At 37.7% G+C, this 17225-nt stretch overlaps 1 protein-coding gene across 1 annotated transcript; it reads left to right on the top strand.

Annotated features, from left to right (window-relative positions):
• Window positions 1–9073: 9073 nt before the first annotated feature.
• LOC120287337 (protein ACCELERATED CELL DEATH 6-like) lies at window positions 9074–16721 on the top strand. The gene is made up of 3 exons (XM_039300111.1): window positions 9074–9940; window positions 14788–15333; window positions 15987–16721. The coding sequence occupies exons 1-3, from the start codon at window positions 9074–9076 to the stop codon at window positions 16719–16721; spliced, it is 2148 nt and encodes a 715-aa protein (XP_039156045.1).
• Window positions 16722–17225: the final 504 nt, after the last annotated feature.

Below are 17225 nucleotides of genomic sequence, written 5' to 3'. Positions count from 1 at the left end.
AAATTACGTTCTTAATGTCACCCAATTTCAGCCATGCCCTGACTTATTTATATCATGTCTTTGTGGGAACTTCGGGAGATCTTAAGGAGCTGAAAAAGAGAATTTTCGAAAAGAAGATGCTGCTCCCTTGAGAAAAAGCATCTTGATAAGCATTATCGACTAATGCTTGGCTCTTTTACCAAATTGGAGCGAGATCAAATTTAAAGCATGTCTTCCTTACTTCCATCCCCAAGGAGCTATCACGGATGGTTGAAAGATCTTTCTTTGGAAAGCAAAGAAAGAATACAAGATATTCCTCAGGAGAAATTCAGCAAGAAGTCCATCTATGTCTTGAAGAATTATGCTTAAAACGTCGAATGGTCCGAACATACATCACAGATGACAAGCGTCTTGAAGGAGCTTGTTCCTCTCAAAAGTTAAAGATCAAATGCTCCAAACAAGATTGTGATGGTACTTGTGGCCAGTATTCCAGAAAGAAAAAGCACTACAAGAAATACTCGATCAAGAAATCCAAACATGGCTCCAAGCATTTCCGAAAAAAGAAGAAATGGAGATACCTACGCAAAAGAAAGGATCGCACAGGCCATAAGAAGTCAAGTCGTTGCTACATCGCAACAAAAAAGGGCATTTTGCCAAAAAATTGTCCTCGGGCGAAAAAAGGTCGAGATTCATCTAATAGAGAATGGCAGGTTTTCACTTGAAAATGATGATATTGAATCCTTATTCTCTGTTTGATGATGAACCAAGCCAACAAACTCTTTGTGCCATTCCTTTTTACCAAACTTCTAGTGACTCGAGTCGACTCGGAATCGGAGACATTTTCACATATCTCCCACATCTTGAACCAAATCGACATATTCTCAAGTCATACTCACCTTTGTCCCCATTTCCTGTTAAAATCCTCACCTCGAAGTTTGCCAAACCTATCAACGTCATTGCTCTTATCGACACGGGAGCAAGTTGTTCTATTCTAGACACAAAAGTTCTGCTGAAGAATTGCGGACTCCTTACATCGAGATACTTCAGTGCAGCCGGAGATACTTTCTCAACAAATGTCGAACCACACCGATCCATCAGTTTTTCCTCGGTGTTCCATAACCACAAGAATTTTTGGATCAAGCCTTCCCAATAAAGATTTAATAATTGGGTGGGATATCATGACTCAAATCTCTCGGCTTCGAATTATTCTGGAAAAGGTCTCAGATTTAAAGACCAATTCTCGAGTTTGTCAATATTCAAAGGCTCTTTTCCATTGAGATGAGTCTACTAGATCCAATCATGCAAAAGTTGCTTGAATCTTGTTCAGAATCTCATTCAGAATTTGCCCAGAAATGTTCTCATCCTTTATGGCAAAACCCTGAATTCTTTGTTCGTCTTCCTTTCAAAAAAAATGAAGACATAAATCCAACCAAGGCGAGCCACATGGGAATGAAACCAGAACATTTGGTTTTAGCTCAAAGGGAATGCTCGGAACTTTTGCAACAAGGTCTTATTGAAGTTTCCAACTCACAATGGGCTTGTGAAGCCTTTTATGTCAATAAGCGAGCCGAGCAAAACAGAGGAAAAATGAGATTGGTGATTAACTATCAACCTCTCAACCTCTTTCTCCAAGATGACAAATTCCCTTTACCATCCAGAGATTCTCTCTTTACTGGTTTGACCAAAGCCCACATTTATTCCAAATTCGATCTCAAGCGGGATTTTGGCAATTGGGCATCCATCCGAAGACAGATCCAAAAAACGGGATTACGTATCCCAAACCGGCACTTCCGGTGGAAAGTTCTTCCTTTTGGTTTAAAGGTAGCACCATCCCTTTTCCAAAAGGCTATGTGCCGTATTTTCCAACCAATACTATCAAGTGCAGCTGTGTATATCGACGATATTTTGCTCTGCCCACGATGAGCAGTCACTGCTTTGTCAACTCCTTGAGCAGTTTGCGAAATCATCGAAAGCATGGCATTATGCTCTCTCAAAGAAAGATGAACATTGCCCAAACAGAAATTGAATTTCTTGGTATGCACCTCAACAAAGGTACATACTACCCCAGGCCACATATTGCTCAAGAATTATTGAAGTTTCCCGAAGACAACTTCACAACGAAACAAGTCCAACAATTTCTTGGGATAATTAATTATCTCAGAGATTTCGTCCCCAATATTGCAAAGCTTCTGATCCCTTTGCAATCCATGCTAAAAAAGAACTCCCCACCTTGGGGAAAAACTCAGACCAAAGCAGTCGCTGAGCTTAAGGAGATTATGCAGAATCTCCCGCCACTACAAATACCATCAACAGGTAAAATAATTCTTCAAGCGACGCCGGTGATGAATCTTGGGCAGCCGTTCTATTCGAAGAAATTGATGGTAGAGACTCCTCTGTGCCCATAAAAGTGGAAAGTTTTCTCAAGCTGAAATGCATTACCATTCCACTTTCAAAGAAATTTTATGAGTCAAAAATGGAATCAAAAAATTTGAGTTTCATCTCATCGGCCACCACTTCTGGTGGAATTAGACATGGCATCTTTCCCCGGATGACCAAGTTTAAACAAAACAGATTCCAAATTCTCAACTGCTTAGATGGGCAGAATGGTTTTCAAAATACTCCTTTGAAACAAAGCATATTCCTGGAAAGAAGAATGTACTTGTTGACTTCTTATCAAGGCCAAAAGCACCAGCAGAGATCAACATGTATATCAAAAGGCCTGCTTTTCATATGCTTAACCATGGAGTAAAATACAAAATCGAAAACATCGAGAGATCTACAAAGCTGGAAATATCCCCAAGAGATTATTCGGCAGATCGAGAATAATGACCTTGCTGAAAACATGGAGAACCTTATGTGGCAAAGTCACACGAGACTTATTCGAGATTCAATGGAGGTTCGGTTCTTTATCCTTTCGGGTTAAATATGAATTATCCATTCATTCATCCTCTTATCTGGAAAGAAGATGATTTCCCTGAACAACTCAAAATGTTATTATGGTACTTAACCAATAAGTATCTGATAGCTTTTGAAATCCCAACCAGAAAATTCATTGCTAACCTCACAAGGATATTCTTGCTCGGGAGAAACATTGAAAAGGAATGTGATAGAAATCTTTAGAATTTCTAAATTGGTTCTATCCTCCTACATGCTGGAAACAAGACTTAGAAAGAGAAGCGAGATCTATAGCGCCAAATCCCAAAGTCCACACTATCCTGTTCTTTCGACGTCCTTGGAATTTTTGTAGAAATAATGGTACTATTCTCGATGCACCACTAGAAATAGGAACCACATCCTATAAACCTAACCTGAACAATCGAGAAGCTAGGATTTACAAATCTTATCCCACATCTGTTCGACTCTGTGAAAATGAATATCGAGAACTCCAAAGAATCTTGTGCCAGGAAAACAAGACCATTCCCGAAGAAATTTGGAATAATGCACCTACTACGTGGGATCATTATGACCTAGCACCAGAAGCTAAGGAAGCACTCAGACAATACAGACAAGCCACATCGTCCCAAGAGCCTGAGATGACAAGCGAAGATGACATTGTCCAGTCCACCCAGGACCCCTATGCACGCTTTGGAGGACCTCTGTCTCAGGATCCCTATGAACAATTCCAAAGCATGGACACATCCTTCTATGCAGACCCATCCAATTGGCCTCAGCCAAGAATTCCCGACCTTGGGGAAGATGAGAATACAAACTGGGCTGAAGAAGAAGCATCACATTGGGCTCATGAACAAGCATCCTCATCTCAGAGACTGAATCAAATCCTCTCACCTGAGGACCTTGAAGCTCTTGAGCAAAAGTACGAGGCACATCTCCTCGAAGACAGCACGGATGATTCAGTGTGTAGCTACAATGCTCGTGACGGACGAGACCGTTGAGTCCGTACATTTTCACTGTAGCAAATCACTGTTCACTTTACTGTTGCACTAGGCTAGGAATGTCATTCCTGATACGATTCTTGTTCATAGTGTGCGAATAATTCCCTTTCGGTGCCTTGTTTGTTCCCGGACCGTGAGCTAGGTCCCTTTGTGTCCTTGTGACCTCTTTATTGCCTATATAAGGCAAGGAGGGTGTAGTGTTTTGGACAGAGTCCCTTGAAGTAAAGTGTGTGCTTTGTGAAAATCTCTCTATGGCTTTCTAAGTTCTCTCTTCTTCTCCGGCTGGTAGGATCCTTCAAGAAATGCAGCTTGGGTAGGTTAGAAACGTTTCCATCCCGACATCTCCGAGTGTCTCTAGGCTCGAACTAAAGGGCCGAGTGGTTTTACGCTAAAAGGCTGTCCCTGAAGGGCTTGAACGGAGTTGTTCGCCTATGTGGGATGCATACCTGCAGAAATACTTACTCTCCCTCCCTGGTTCTAAGCTTAGGTCCATTCATGTAGACTAATGATGCTTAAGGGTTGATTAGATTTAATTAAGTGAATTAGGTGGTTAGATTAGTTTAGAATAATTAAATTAGTGACTTAATGATGCATGCTAGGTGGTTAGACTTAGTCATTAGCAAGTAGAGACATACTATTATTTATTGAATGTATCTCGGGATTTTTCCCGACCCTTATTGGGCTTCAATTAGGCATTTCGGGCCTAAATTGGATTTATCGTATTTATTTATTAATTTTTGAAATTAATTATTTAATTATTTAATTTTCGGAAATTAGGCAAGGATAACCCGACGACCGAAATTTTATGTTAATCGTCGTGGTACGGTTCGTTTATTTAATTGAATTCTACGTTATGTTGAATTGAATAAATTGTGGATTTTAGGACATATTCCTAAATGAGTTAATTTTGAGTAATTGATCGAAGAACAACCGGGTATCGGTTGTCGGTGTTTAATTGATTGGTGAACTACAGAATATTGTGAAAGTCGAGTAAGATTGGTGAATATGGGAAAATGTCCCAAAATTAAGAAGTGTCATTATTTGAAAGGAAAATAACCGTGTGAGATTGTGAGTTTAATACATAATTGCCGAGTGGGGCCGTGATGCCACTACATACATAATTGCCGAGTGGGGCCGTGATGCCACTACATATAAATTGCCGAGTGGGGCCGTGATACCACTACATATAAATTGCCGAGTGGGGCCGTGATGCCACTAAATATTGAAAGCTACCGAGTGGGGTCATGATACCACTAAATCTAAGAAAATTGCTCGATGGGGCCGTGATTACCACCTATAAATAAGTTGTGTCCTTTAGGACCGGGATTTATAGCCAAGAAATCGATAAGCTAGGCTCATTGAGCTGTTAGGAAGAAGATGAAATGGAATGACTAAAATGACTGATGAGTAGTCTTGTTGTCATATAATCGACTAAGTCGATTGATCAATGATTTGATCCGGTGTTGTGAATTGATTGATTGAGTGGAAATGACCTTGCGATAGTTCGAATGACATGTAATCGACTAGGTCGATTTGATTGACGCTTCAATCTGCAATGTGACTATTTGAGTGCCTATTGAACTGTGCTAATATGCAAGTGGAGTCTGAGGCCAAGGTAAGTCCTCTGATCCATGCGTGTATAGGCAGCCCGGATAGCGTATTGGTTTCCTAATTGAGTCTTAGTGGGGTAGAACTTGCTGACACGTAGTCTCATCCCGGTTGTGGGACAACATTTCAGGCTCATAGATGAGCCTGTGAAGAAGGAACTAGAAGAGGACGATGAGCCGGTAAAAGATGAAGAGCTTGAAGGATGTGAGCTTAGTGAAGAAGAGTCAGAAGAAAATCAGGATGATCTTGAGTACGACCCGAATGAGGATTGAGATCCTATCCTCTTTTGTGAACCTTGTGTTGTGTATATAGAGTGTAACTAGAATGTTATGAATAGTCTTGTGAATAGACTTTGAGTTATGCCATGTATAAAGGTTCGGTTGTGGATTTCAATATGAAAGATATGGCCTTACTTTTCTATCCCATTGTATTATTGTCTGGGGATTTATAACTGCTTCTGCATGTACTTAATAAACGAAAGGGTCGGCGATACTTAGTCCTGGGATATCGCATTATAAAATCGACCAAGTAGAAGGATGTGTGCGTGCCTGAGGATCGGGGTGTGACATATGATACAGAAACTAAATTTCTTTCTTGAATCAAACAAATTCTTCAAAAATCTTTTTGGTTAGTTCTTGATGTTGATCCCTCTCCTTGGACTTCAAAGTGGGTACAAGCTACTTTCAAAATATATATTTTTTCAGGATGGAAGTGATGATATCTATGCAAACGGATTATTCCTACTGCTCTTAAAGTATTGAAAATTTCTATCTCAATGTTCCCAAATGCATGAGCCAATTGGAAAAGTTCGTTTGCTTGAGGGTGCCTCTCGTCTTCGTGTATCTGAGTCATCAGCTGTGAAATTCGTATCATGCAAGCAATGTGATTTGTTGGGTAGCCACGTTGGTTATGTGATTGACCCATGGCATATTTTCTCACGATCGGGGCTCACAGACCCGCAAAAACTGGTCGTTCGTTACACGATATCGAGCTGTTGAGGTTGCCAAGTAGCATTCTAGCAATACACAAATAAACTAAATTATAGACCAATTTGTCAATAAGTACTAAACTTTGATATGTGATAATAATCGGTACGAAGGATAATCCTAGTAACTATTGAAAAGCCAGTGGAATGTGTTAATACCTAGGTATAAGTTACCCTCAAATGGTGTTACCAAAAATAAATTTTTAAAAGTTACCACATTCGTGGCTTCATATTTACCAAAGCTAGCTCCAAAAGGACTAATTGAATCTCTATGCCTCTTTGCTTGTATGGTAGGCAACCTTGATCCTTTGGGGACAGGTTAAAGCAAAGAAAAGGATCAGTTAAAGGTATTCAAAGCAAGAAAGGGATTAAGTATGAAGATTTATTCAACAAGAAGTTTAGAACTTTAATGTAATATAAATATGGCCGCTTTGGTTCATCCTTAATGGGATGAACGAGTTGTCTGCTTTTGATATCATCTTTAGATCGTTTGGAGAAGCAAGTTTTCGTATTGGAAGGTAATGCATTCTTTTTTAAATGAATAATATTTCCTTTCCTCTTTCTTTTGCTATTGTCTAATAGTTCCTTTGTTAATTCTAATTGACTTCAGTCGTGATGCTGGATCTCACACTTTTCATTATATTCTTTCTTAATTGGTTCACTCTTATTCAATGATGTTACTAGTATATCAATATAATAGGTTTTGTTTCCTAGTGCATTAGGAATATCACACACACACACTCTCTCTCTCTCTCTCTCGCTCGTGAGCTCGAAGTGTCCTTTTTTCTTTTTCTTAAACTCCTTTTGGCTTCTACAACCCCCCAAAAACTATTTGTTGCTAGCACCTGCTGATCAATTTTGTCCAAAGGGACTAAACTGGCATAATTGGAAAAGATTTAGGACTCAATTGGCTAAAAAAATAAGTTTAGGATTGAACTGGCACAACTGCAAAATGTTTAGAACTTTTTTGGTAATTCTCCCTAGATGCAATGTCGCATAGTTATACATTGATGCATTATATGTTGAAGAAGCACCGCCTTCTCTCTCTCCCTTTTTCTACATTTTTCTAGATTATAATCCTTTCGTGAACAATCTGCATCAGAAGTATAATTAAGTGTCTGGAAAAATAGATGAAGAGGTAGATAGGTCTTGTGGCGTGTAGCTATGGATTGTCCAACATGAAAATAGAAGGAAAAATCTCACCCATGTCAGATATTATTTACTAGAGAGTTGGTGGATGAAGGCTATAAATAGCCTAGCCTCGTCCACTTGAGTACGCGCCCAAAATAGAAGCATAGGGGTCTGGCATAGTGAGGGGGTCTTCAAAGGATGTTGTGTACGACTGCTGTAAGGGTGTGGCGTGTGTGAGAGGGAGTGTGGTGTTGTGGTGTGAGGGATGTGAGCAAGAGTGAATCCCATTTATGAGAAGTGCGAGAGGTGCGTGGTGTGAGAAAATATTGTAATAGTGAAAGTCAGATTTTGTGAGTTATATTGGCACCATGTTTCCGCAAAATTATACATTATATATACTTTCTATGTTTATCTTGAAGTTGACTTTGTCAAATCACAAATCTGTGCTAAAAGACCTGCAAAAAGCCCGTGGGGTTTTTCCCTCGATGCTTACGTTTTAAGATTGCTCCTGAAAGAAACAAATGAGTGGAGATATTTTGAGGTTGCCAGGGGGGAGACGAAACCTAGATATAAAAAAGGCGAGTTTAGATTATCGTTGCCATATTTGTATGAGTTGGATTTATTTAATCGCTTAAGTATTCAAGGTAAAGACAAAAATTGTCTCCTTTATGTGAGAACAAGATATGGGCAGTTGGGAGTTGTAATGTGTCGGGATCAATAGGGAATGGACAAAAATGGATAGCGCAATGTAGAAACATATAAATAGTTGGATCACTAAAAGATAGTATGAGGGACTTTTTGTAGAAGTATATATATATATATATATATATATATATATATATATATATATATATATATAAAATAAATTATAGTTGTTAATATATATAGTGATTTAGAGGATTTAACTTCAATCAACCTATCAAACTTTGTAGGATCACTGTCATTGGATTATATAAATGCTCCAATAGTACTTATCTTCGCCTTTTAAAGTGAAGGAGTGAAAATGTATAATCACAAGGCAAATAAGGAATAAGGAAAGATTCTTGTTATTTATGGTTCAAAGAACCACCCCTATCCAATCGTTCACGAGATGCAGGTGCTGACCAATGTTCACTAAATTTTGCTACTCTGGGTAAATGAGCGGGCGCCCAGTATTTAAATACGTAATCTTGCTGCACCGGGGTCTAAAAACCTAAATTCGTATTTTGATTAAGCCCAACTCCTGGCAGAGCATTAGAGTGCCGTCAAAGAGATTTTTCGAGAGAGAAACTCTAATTTTACTGTTTGATTCATAAATTGAGGATTTTGGTGTGATTGGCGTAGGCCTATTACTCTTGCCGACTATATATATAAAAATAAAATAAAATTATACGCCTATTAGTTTTGGGGAGTGAACCAGAAGACAGATAACCACGTCTCCTTACACAGCCCTTGTTCCCCTTGCTGTAACCACATTTACTTGAATGGCTTAGGCTCGATGGAAGTAAAGCTATCTATAGGAGGGTATGCGAAGAACTCGATCGAGGAGTTCGAGTGGGGTGAAGGAGAAGCTTCCGTTGAAATGTCGGAGGATGAAAGGGATTCTCTGAAGGAAAAACGAATCCGGAGGTTTCGACGGGAGAGAATTGATAATGCCTTGGCGGTTACGCGAATGAATAATGCCTTGGCGGCTACGCGAACCGCAGAGGGACAAGATCCAACGGAAACGTATGCAGCTGCTCAAACACTGGCTGATGTCATCGAAGGCAACGAAGTCGAAGGTTTCATTTACGCAATCGAGTGGCTTGCCGATCAAACCGATCTGTTTGCCATTTTCAATTTCCTGGAGCTACAGGGGGGTTCATTGCTCCACGTTGCAGCAGCCGCCGGCAAGAACGACATCCTAAGGCTCCTGCTTGATCTTGTCAGTGACCACCGCCACATAGCCGCCCAAAATGACTCGGGCTATACCCCCCTCCACATCGCAGCTAAGACAGGGAATTCAGGAGCAGTCAAGACGTTGATTCACCGGGCGAGAAACCTCTCCAACGTCGAGGGCAAGAACTGGATCATGAGGATGCAGAACGAACATGGAAACACTCCTTTGCACGAGGCCGTGCTCGGTTGTCACTTCAACGTGGTGCAGCTTTTGTTGGAGGAAGATTTGGAGTCTGTGTACTTGAAGAACAAGGCTGAGAAATCTCCCCTATACCTGGCCCTCTATGCCCGCGAACCCAAGATAACTGACCTTTTATTTTCGCGTTCACTCGATCCATCGAAGATAGAAGGCTTTCCACCCGTTCATGGTGCCATCGGGTGTCCTAATGATGGTACGTACCTAAATCTGCTTGTGGAAAATATCTATGTATGTGTTAGCTGATCTCGTCCCGAACCTGTGAAACAACTCACTGCGCATATCCAAACCTGTTCTGGGTTTTTACAGAAAATTTCAAACCCCCTTAGTTGGATATCCAACCAGCCATATGATTCTTTTAATAGACAAATTATCTCCCATTAGAACGTTATAGATCAGCTTAAATTGACAAACAGAAACAACTTGCTAAAACTCATTTATTTTTCATCTTCGATTAGAAAGAAGTACAGAGTTCAAATATTTAAGATCGACAATCATAAAAATCTAGAATCTAACAATGACAGAAGGAGAAAGATACACTTGCAATTGCAATGATGATTGTTGATGATTAGATTACAATTGCTCTTGTTTAAGGTTTCACTAAAGTAATCTTTTAGTTTCGCAACAAATTATATTTAGTTTGACAAATAATTTACAATAGGATTTACCCATCAGGTTATTTTCAAAACCATTTCAAATCCTAGTAGAGTTAGAATATGCATACTTACTGATTAAATTACCTAAAAATGTAAAAATAAAAAATAAAAAGAAGAGCAATTTGGTAATTAATACGTATTAGGTTTGGATATCGGATTCGATTATAGGATTTTAAGCATTTGACCCAAAATCTCTCCCATTTCCCCAACAGAATTAGGCATAGGGCGGGTTTGAGCGGAGCGTACATTGCATCCTTACTACTTTATTTATCTCTGAATTACTTATGCCACGCACAATCAAAATATATACAATTTTTCCAGTTAATCTATAAATAATGTCATTGAAGAACTTTCCAGTATTAGGTGACGTAATTTGTTAATTTGGATATATAATGATATAAGAGAGACTACACAAGTTAAATAGGCCATTGAAAGAACTTTACTTGATTCTTTATTCATTTACAGCCATCTAAATGACAACATATATAAAATTATCTCTATTAATTATTGAAATAATGTCCTTGAACTTTTCCTTAATATTTAGTGTGATGGATAAATATTTTTTCTGCTCAATTTAGTCTTTGAACTTTCAAAAATTTGCTCACTGTAATCCTCTCGTTAAAAAGTTCTAACATCATTAGCTAGTAACTTGATGTTATTGGATTTGGTATGTTGGCAACGATGAGGTGAACATGTGACTTCAACGTAATCTCTTTCTCTCACTATCCTAACCTAAAAAGTAAGGGAAGAATTTCATCGATTTGGGAAATTAACGTGTTAGTCCAAATCATAATTTGGCTCGATAAATGCTAATATACTAGTTCATGTCAGAAAAAAGCACCTGGCGTCGCCATATAACAAAAGGAGGGAAATGACACTTTTCCGAAGAGTCTTCCAATGTTCATGGATTACATTTAATCAATTTTTTTTTTGAGAATCACGTTAAATATTGAAGAAAAGTTTAATGGGCCACTTATGTCAATTTCCTTAATTATTGAATAAGATTTACACAGACTGTGTGAGTAATACATATTTTTCAATCTATCAATTAATCCATAAATGAAAATATGCACGCATACATGATTTCACCAAAAAATAAAATAAAATAGTAGTTAGACATTTTAGATTATTCGGATCTATATATTATATGGTGTTGCTTAAGCTATGTTGATAACATTCCCCGAGTAATGCAAGTTGAAACTAATCTTGCAGTCTCTTTTTCTCTATGCATTTAGTTATGTGCCGAATCGCATTTTGATTTTGGACATGCAGGAGGTCCTCATACAAACTAAATGCCCAGATAAGATCTTATTACTTCAAAGTAAATAAAACTTAAATGTCAATAGTGAATTGTTAGGTGCAGATTATTTCTACAGAATTTGTGTGTAGTTGCACGTACCCATATGCAAACGAGGACATAATGAGTATGTTTGATTTTTGAGAATGAGATTGTCACATATCAAACAAAACATAAAAAGATGAAGACTGAGAATGTACAAAGGGAATTGCAAGGTATGGAATACACGAATTAATAGATGCTAAACTTTAACATAAAATTGTTCTTATTTAAGAAAAAATCATCGATCTACTTGTTTGTCCACATCAATGTACAATGAGAATAAGTGTTTGATAGCATTTTCAGAATAAAGAAGGAAGATATCCCTTAAATATACTAGAGGATCTCTTCGCGTCATGTTGTAGGAATATTAATAATAAATTAAATATCTGTATAACAGGAACATTCAAATAAGCAAGATATAATATGAGAGAAATGATAAAGTGATAAAGATGCTACTTACGAGTATTGCTGTCTGGTTGATTAATATGAGTTGGACATACAAAACTTTTGTATGCATTTTATATTGTTTTACCATATTATATTACCTCGAATAAATATGAATTTGCAAATAATATAAATCCATAAAACGCACGATTCTCTAAAGTAATGTTATATATTTGCTGTCCCACTCAATTTCAGAGTCTACTTATTTATATTTAAAAATATTTAGAAAAGAATGCGATAGTTGACATCATTGGTTTTTGAGTTCTAATACCACTAACTTTTAAACAACAATTGGAGCGTTATAGAACTCAAAAAGTCCAAGTCGAAATAATATTTGCATGAATGACAAATCCATTCAACCATTTAAACGCTTAAACACAAACAAGAGTAATAGAAAATCGAATGTTTTAGTCCTTAAACTTTTATATTCATGTGATTATGGTCTCTAACTTTAATCTTACTCTAGCGCATCATCGCAATTTGAAATATATTTTAGTAACTTTTAGATTATTTATTCCGCTATATAATTACATTGAGATGCAAAATTACACGCAAGATTTCTGACCAAAATTTTGTATTAATATAGTTTCCTAAAACTAATTTGCTTGTGATTTGAATTAAAATTTCGAGGTGTCCTAATTTCAAGTGTAAGGCTCAGCTAGAATTTTTTTTATAGCCTAAGAAATTATTTAGGACTAAGTTGGCCAAGAGTAAAAAACATAGGGAAATTATCGAAAAATTCATAAAGTAACTATGCAAATTCAATTTAAAACTTTTGTTTTTCCAATTTAGTTCTAAACCATCTGCACTTGTGCCAATTCAGTTAATATGGTCAATTTTGACCAGCTGAACACAAACGTGGATGTCGGCTAGTGTCGGCCATCCGGTGCATGTTGACATGGACAATTTTTAATATTTTTAATTTATTTTTTCAATTTTATTTCTTTTATTTCTCTTTTTTTCCTCCATCTTCCTTCTATCTCTTGCCGATTGCCACTAACCAGAGGCGAGGGCTAGTAGGGGTGAGCCTCTCCATTGCCAAGTGCCAGCCCACCAAGGTGGAAGGAAGATGGAGGTAAAAAAAAAAGAAAAAAGGAAAAAAAAGAGAGAGAAAAAATAAAAAGAAAATAATTAGAAAAAAAAATATTAAAAAATTGTTCACGTTAGAGTCCATTGGAAGCCTGGCATTCATGTTAGTGCTAACCAGCTAAAATTGGTAGATGGACTGAATTGACACAAATGCAAAAGATTTATGACTTAATTAATAAAAAAATTAGGATTAAATTAGTACAATTGTAATAGGTTATGATTGCTTTCGTAATTTTCCCAAAAAAAAAAAAAAATACTATGTTTCAAGTAAATGAGACTCATGAACCAAAATGAGCAAATGAAAGCTTAGGGCATGAATTTTAAACTGGTAGCATACCCTTATGGTACAAGGGCGTTAATTTCTGCATTTGTGTAAAATTGAAATTTTTTTAATAAAAAAATTTGTCAAATTTGATTCTTTTTCAAGTGAATTTTCCTTTTTTGAGCAAAATAAATGAGAAATTCTGAATTCATTTTATATATTATTGTAAAATATAGGAATCTAATCCCTCATTATTGTTGTTATGTGACATAGAGAAACTTTAAATGTAATTGAAAATATTGTTATAATCTAATATATGGGAAGAGTTACGGAAAATGTTATAATTTTCTTAAAATTCGCAAAATATGTTGGTCCACTAACTTTTGTGCGTGTGTGGAGAGATGGATCATGGAAGTTTCAATGATGGAGAAAATGGGCGCGAGTGAGATAGCTTTCAAATATACTAGCTTTGGGTAATGGCACACGCACATGCTTGTCGTCAGATGGCTATGTATGAAGATGGTGGTAAGTGGGTAGTATGGATAGAATAAAAAATAATTTTAGAAACTACAAAAGTGAGAGAAATGCGACTTTCCCATGATACAAATAGTTTCACAAGTGGCGTATGTACAAAGATAAACGAAAGAGTAATGTTACATTTATTAAAGCTTTATAAAGAAAACTTTACTTAATGATATGGCATATGTCATATCATACAGGAAAAAAGCGATAAATTGAGCCTGCTACTGTGTATTCTTTGTTGAGTAGCACTATGCCCAAGGATGAGGCTATTCCTAAAGCAGTCTTACGAGTCTTCCTAAGTCCAATGGCCATCCACAATCCTAGGGCACCTTGGAATATTCTCAAACCATGGAAAAACAAATCCCATATTAGTTGATCTTCTTAACTAGCCACAACAGCCTGTGGCTGTGTAACCTGCACAGCAGCCACGACCATCTTTTGCCGTGTAGCTTGCATGCAGCCACGTCAGCCTGTTGCCACGTAGCTTCCGGACCAGTTTTCTACGTTTAAATCTCTAAGTCTTAAGGGAATTTTTAAGACATTTGAAATATTTCTCTTGATTTTTTCATCTCTTTTGGTGATGCATATATATCTAGGAAATTCTTCATATCTCCATTTAAATGTGTATATCATTTATTGAGATGTAACTGTAGATAGTTATCTAATAAAACTATGCTCATATATTCTTCATGAAAACATATAAACAAATATACGTAAATTACACAATTCTCTTTTCTATTATATTCTTCTATCATATTTTACTTAGTACTTGGAGCTCCTGATCCCAGGAATACTTAAGCAGATACTCACGACGAACATGAAGCTATTTGCAATGACCGACTCCAGCGAGGGTAACGTGTTCCATTTTGCAGCTTACACGGGCCAGGGCCGTGTGTTCGACGAACTGTTAGGCCCAAAAACCAAATATTTGGCCAACAAGCAGGATAAGAATGGGGATCTTCCCATTCATATCGCAAGCAAGAAGGGTTATGTCGACATAGTCCAGAAGCTACATTCGCTATCAAAGTTGCTAAACAGGAAAGGGCAAACCATTCTTCATGTCGCAGCAAAATATGGGCAAAATTCAGTAGTGAGATATATACTCGGACATCCAGAACTGGGGAAGTTAATAAATGAAATAGATCACACTGGAAATACACCTCTGCACTTGGCCACGAAGCATTCTCAACCTGCTGCTTTGGTACCTCTTGTGCTGGATAAAAACGTTGAGCCCTCAATTCGCAACCACGAGAGCTTGACTGCTCGGAACATTGCTGTAGATCAATTCAGAAGGGTTTATGCGTCACGGGAGGTAAGTAACATAAATAGTCTCTATTTAATTTATCAACTTAGTGGAAATTTCATTGATTAATACATTCGTCAAGCACAGAGTTCATATTCAAATCATTATGTCTCCCACTCAACAAGATTGTTAAAGCATTGATCCATATTCTAGAGTAGCTAAGACTCTAGGACTAATGTTTTACAAATTTTATAATTAGTCTTAAAAGGAGGTAACCAAAGTTTGTCGCCATAATCATGTCCGCTGTCAGAAACAAGTGAAAAATCTTTGACAAATGCAGAGATAAATATGTTATATGTCTTGATTAATTGAGCCTATAAATACCGTCATGTGAAAAAGGCGGGGGTTGTCAATGTTGCAATCTGTTTTTCTTAAAAAGCCAGGGTTCAATGTGGCAAATTTGACCACTCTAAATATGGCATAATCCCATAACATAATCATAAAGTCAACTTATGACAATGATAATTACATTTCATTCATGCCTCTTTTCTCTTCTAAAATGAACTTGCACTCTAGTGTTGATTCTTCAAAAAGAGCCGACACTGCATCGTTAGAAGACCAGAAGTACAAGTTTCTTTCTAAAGAATACTCCAAAGTTCATTCCCGTTATCGATCTGTTAACAATATGTTCCTTTTTCCTTTGTACACGCTTCCGATCTCAGGCATTGGCACTCCTGGTGTTGCAGCCCATATCAGATTCAACCACAGAATTACTCATACGTAGGCCAGAAAATCGAGATAAAGTGTCTTGCCTAGTCTACTCGCCCAAGGATATCCCAAAATTTGACCTATTCAAGGATAAGATCGATTCCCTTCTTGTGGTGGCGACACTTGTGGCAACTGTGACTTTTGCAGCTGGTTTCGCAGTTCCTGGAGGATTTAACAGCTCGGACAAATATGACCGGGGCATGGCTACGATGCTGGACAAGAGATTGTTCCAGGCTTTCATGATTTGCAACACTATTGCAATGTTCTCCTCGATGATCACGGTCATCAACCTCCTGTATGCGCAGGAAAGAGACTTCCACATGGCGGCAGCTGCATTAAATTTCACCATTTTCTCACTAAATATTGCACTATCGGCAATGTCCGCTGCTTTCTTGACTGGTGTCTCCTTGATAGTTGGCAAACTCCCTTGGCTTGCTAACATCATATTTTATTTGGGACTCGTTTTCCTCCTCATTATCTCAAGTGCTACATGGTGGGAGTGCCTTCTCTTTATTCGGAGCTACGGTCGACGTCGTCCTATCCATCGTCTGAAATGCTGGCTTATTCTCGGTTTCATTTATTTGTTGAGAGCTCCGACCTACATTTTGGATGACGAGGAAGAGGACGGAAAGGCTAGCAGGACCTCTGCTAGTCAACCTCCAGATGGTGCTGGTGAAACGAAACGGTAACTCGATGATAGCGAAATGAGGGGACGCGCCACATTTTCCAATCACTAGTCCCAGTTGATCATTTCGATAATATATATGATTGCATAAATAAATATATATTAGCCATGGTGCATGTGGCTCATTCTACAGTAGTTTTCCTATTCCGTCAGATCAATGGTGATTCTACAGTTGCGTTCTAAGCTTTTGTAATGGTTAATGTACTCCTAAAGAAATACACATGTCATCAAAAAAGAAGACTTTGAGTTCAAACCTTTCAAGGCCAGTTTACCTCATCTATTTATATTGGGTGGTACTATTACCATCCCTTATATGACAAAATCCATCTCATTCACATTAGAAAGACTAAATTGCCCTCAATCATTCTATTGCAATTTAATGTGATTGCCCAAAATTTATTGACTTTACTTTCTTTAGTTTTTCCATTTTTATGTAGGTATCCCAGATAAATCAAAAGCACTGGTAATGTGTTACACCCCAACCCTCGGACATGCGACAATCCTCCTT

The sequence above is a fragment of the Eucalyptus grandis genome, chromosome 8 (assembly GCF_016545825.1).
Source record: "Eucalyptus grandis isolate ANBG69807.140 chromosome 8, ASM1654582v1, whole genome shotgun sequence".
Lineage (NCBI taxonomy): Eukaryota > Viridiplantae > Streptophyta > Magnoliopsida > Myrtales > Myrtaceae > Eucalyptus > Eucalyptus grandis.
This window is presented reverse-complemented; position numbering and strand designations above follow the sequence as displayed.

Excerpts from the sequence above, each read along its gene's own strand:
- LOC120287337 (XM_039300111.1), top strand. The coding sequence starts at position 9,074 with ATGGAAGTAAAGCTATCTATAGGAGGGTATGCGAAGAACTCGATCGAG. Across the intron at positions 9,941-14,787 it reads TGCTTGTGGAAAATATCTAT|TACTTGGAGCTCCTGATCCC; the intron begins GTATGTGTTAGC and ends TATTTTACTTAG. Across the intron at positions 15,334-15,986 it reads GGGTTTATGCGTCACGGGAG|GCATTGGCACTCCTGGTGTT; the intron begins GTAAGTAACATA and ends TTCCGATCTCAG.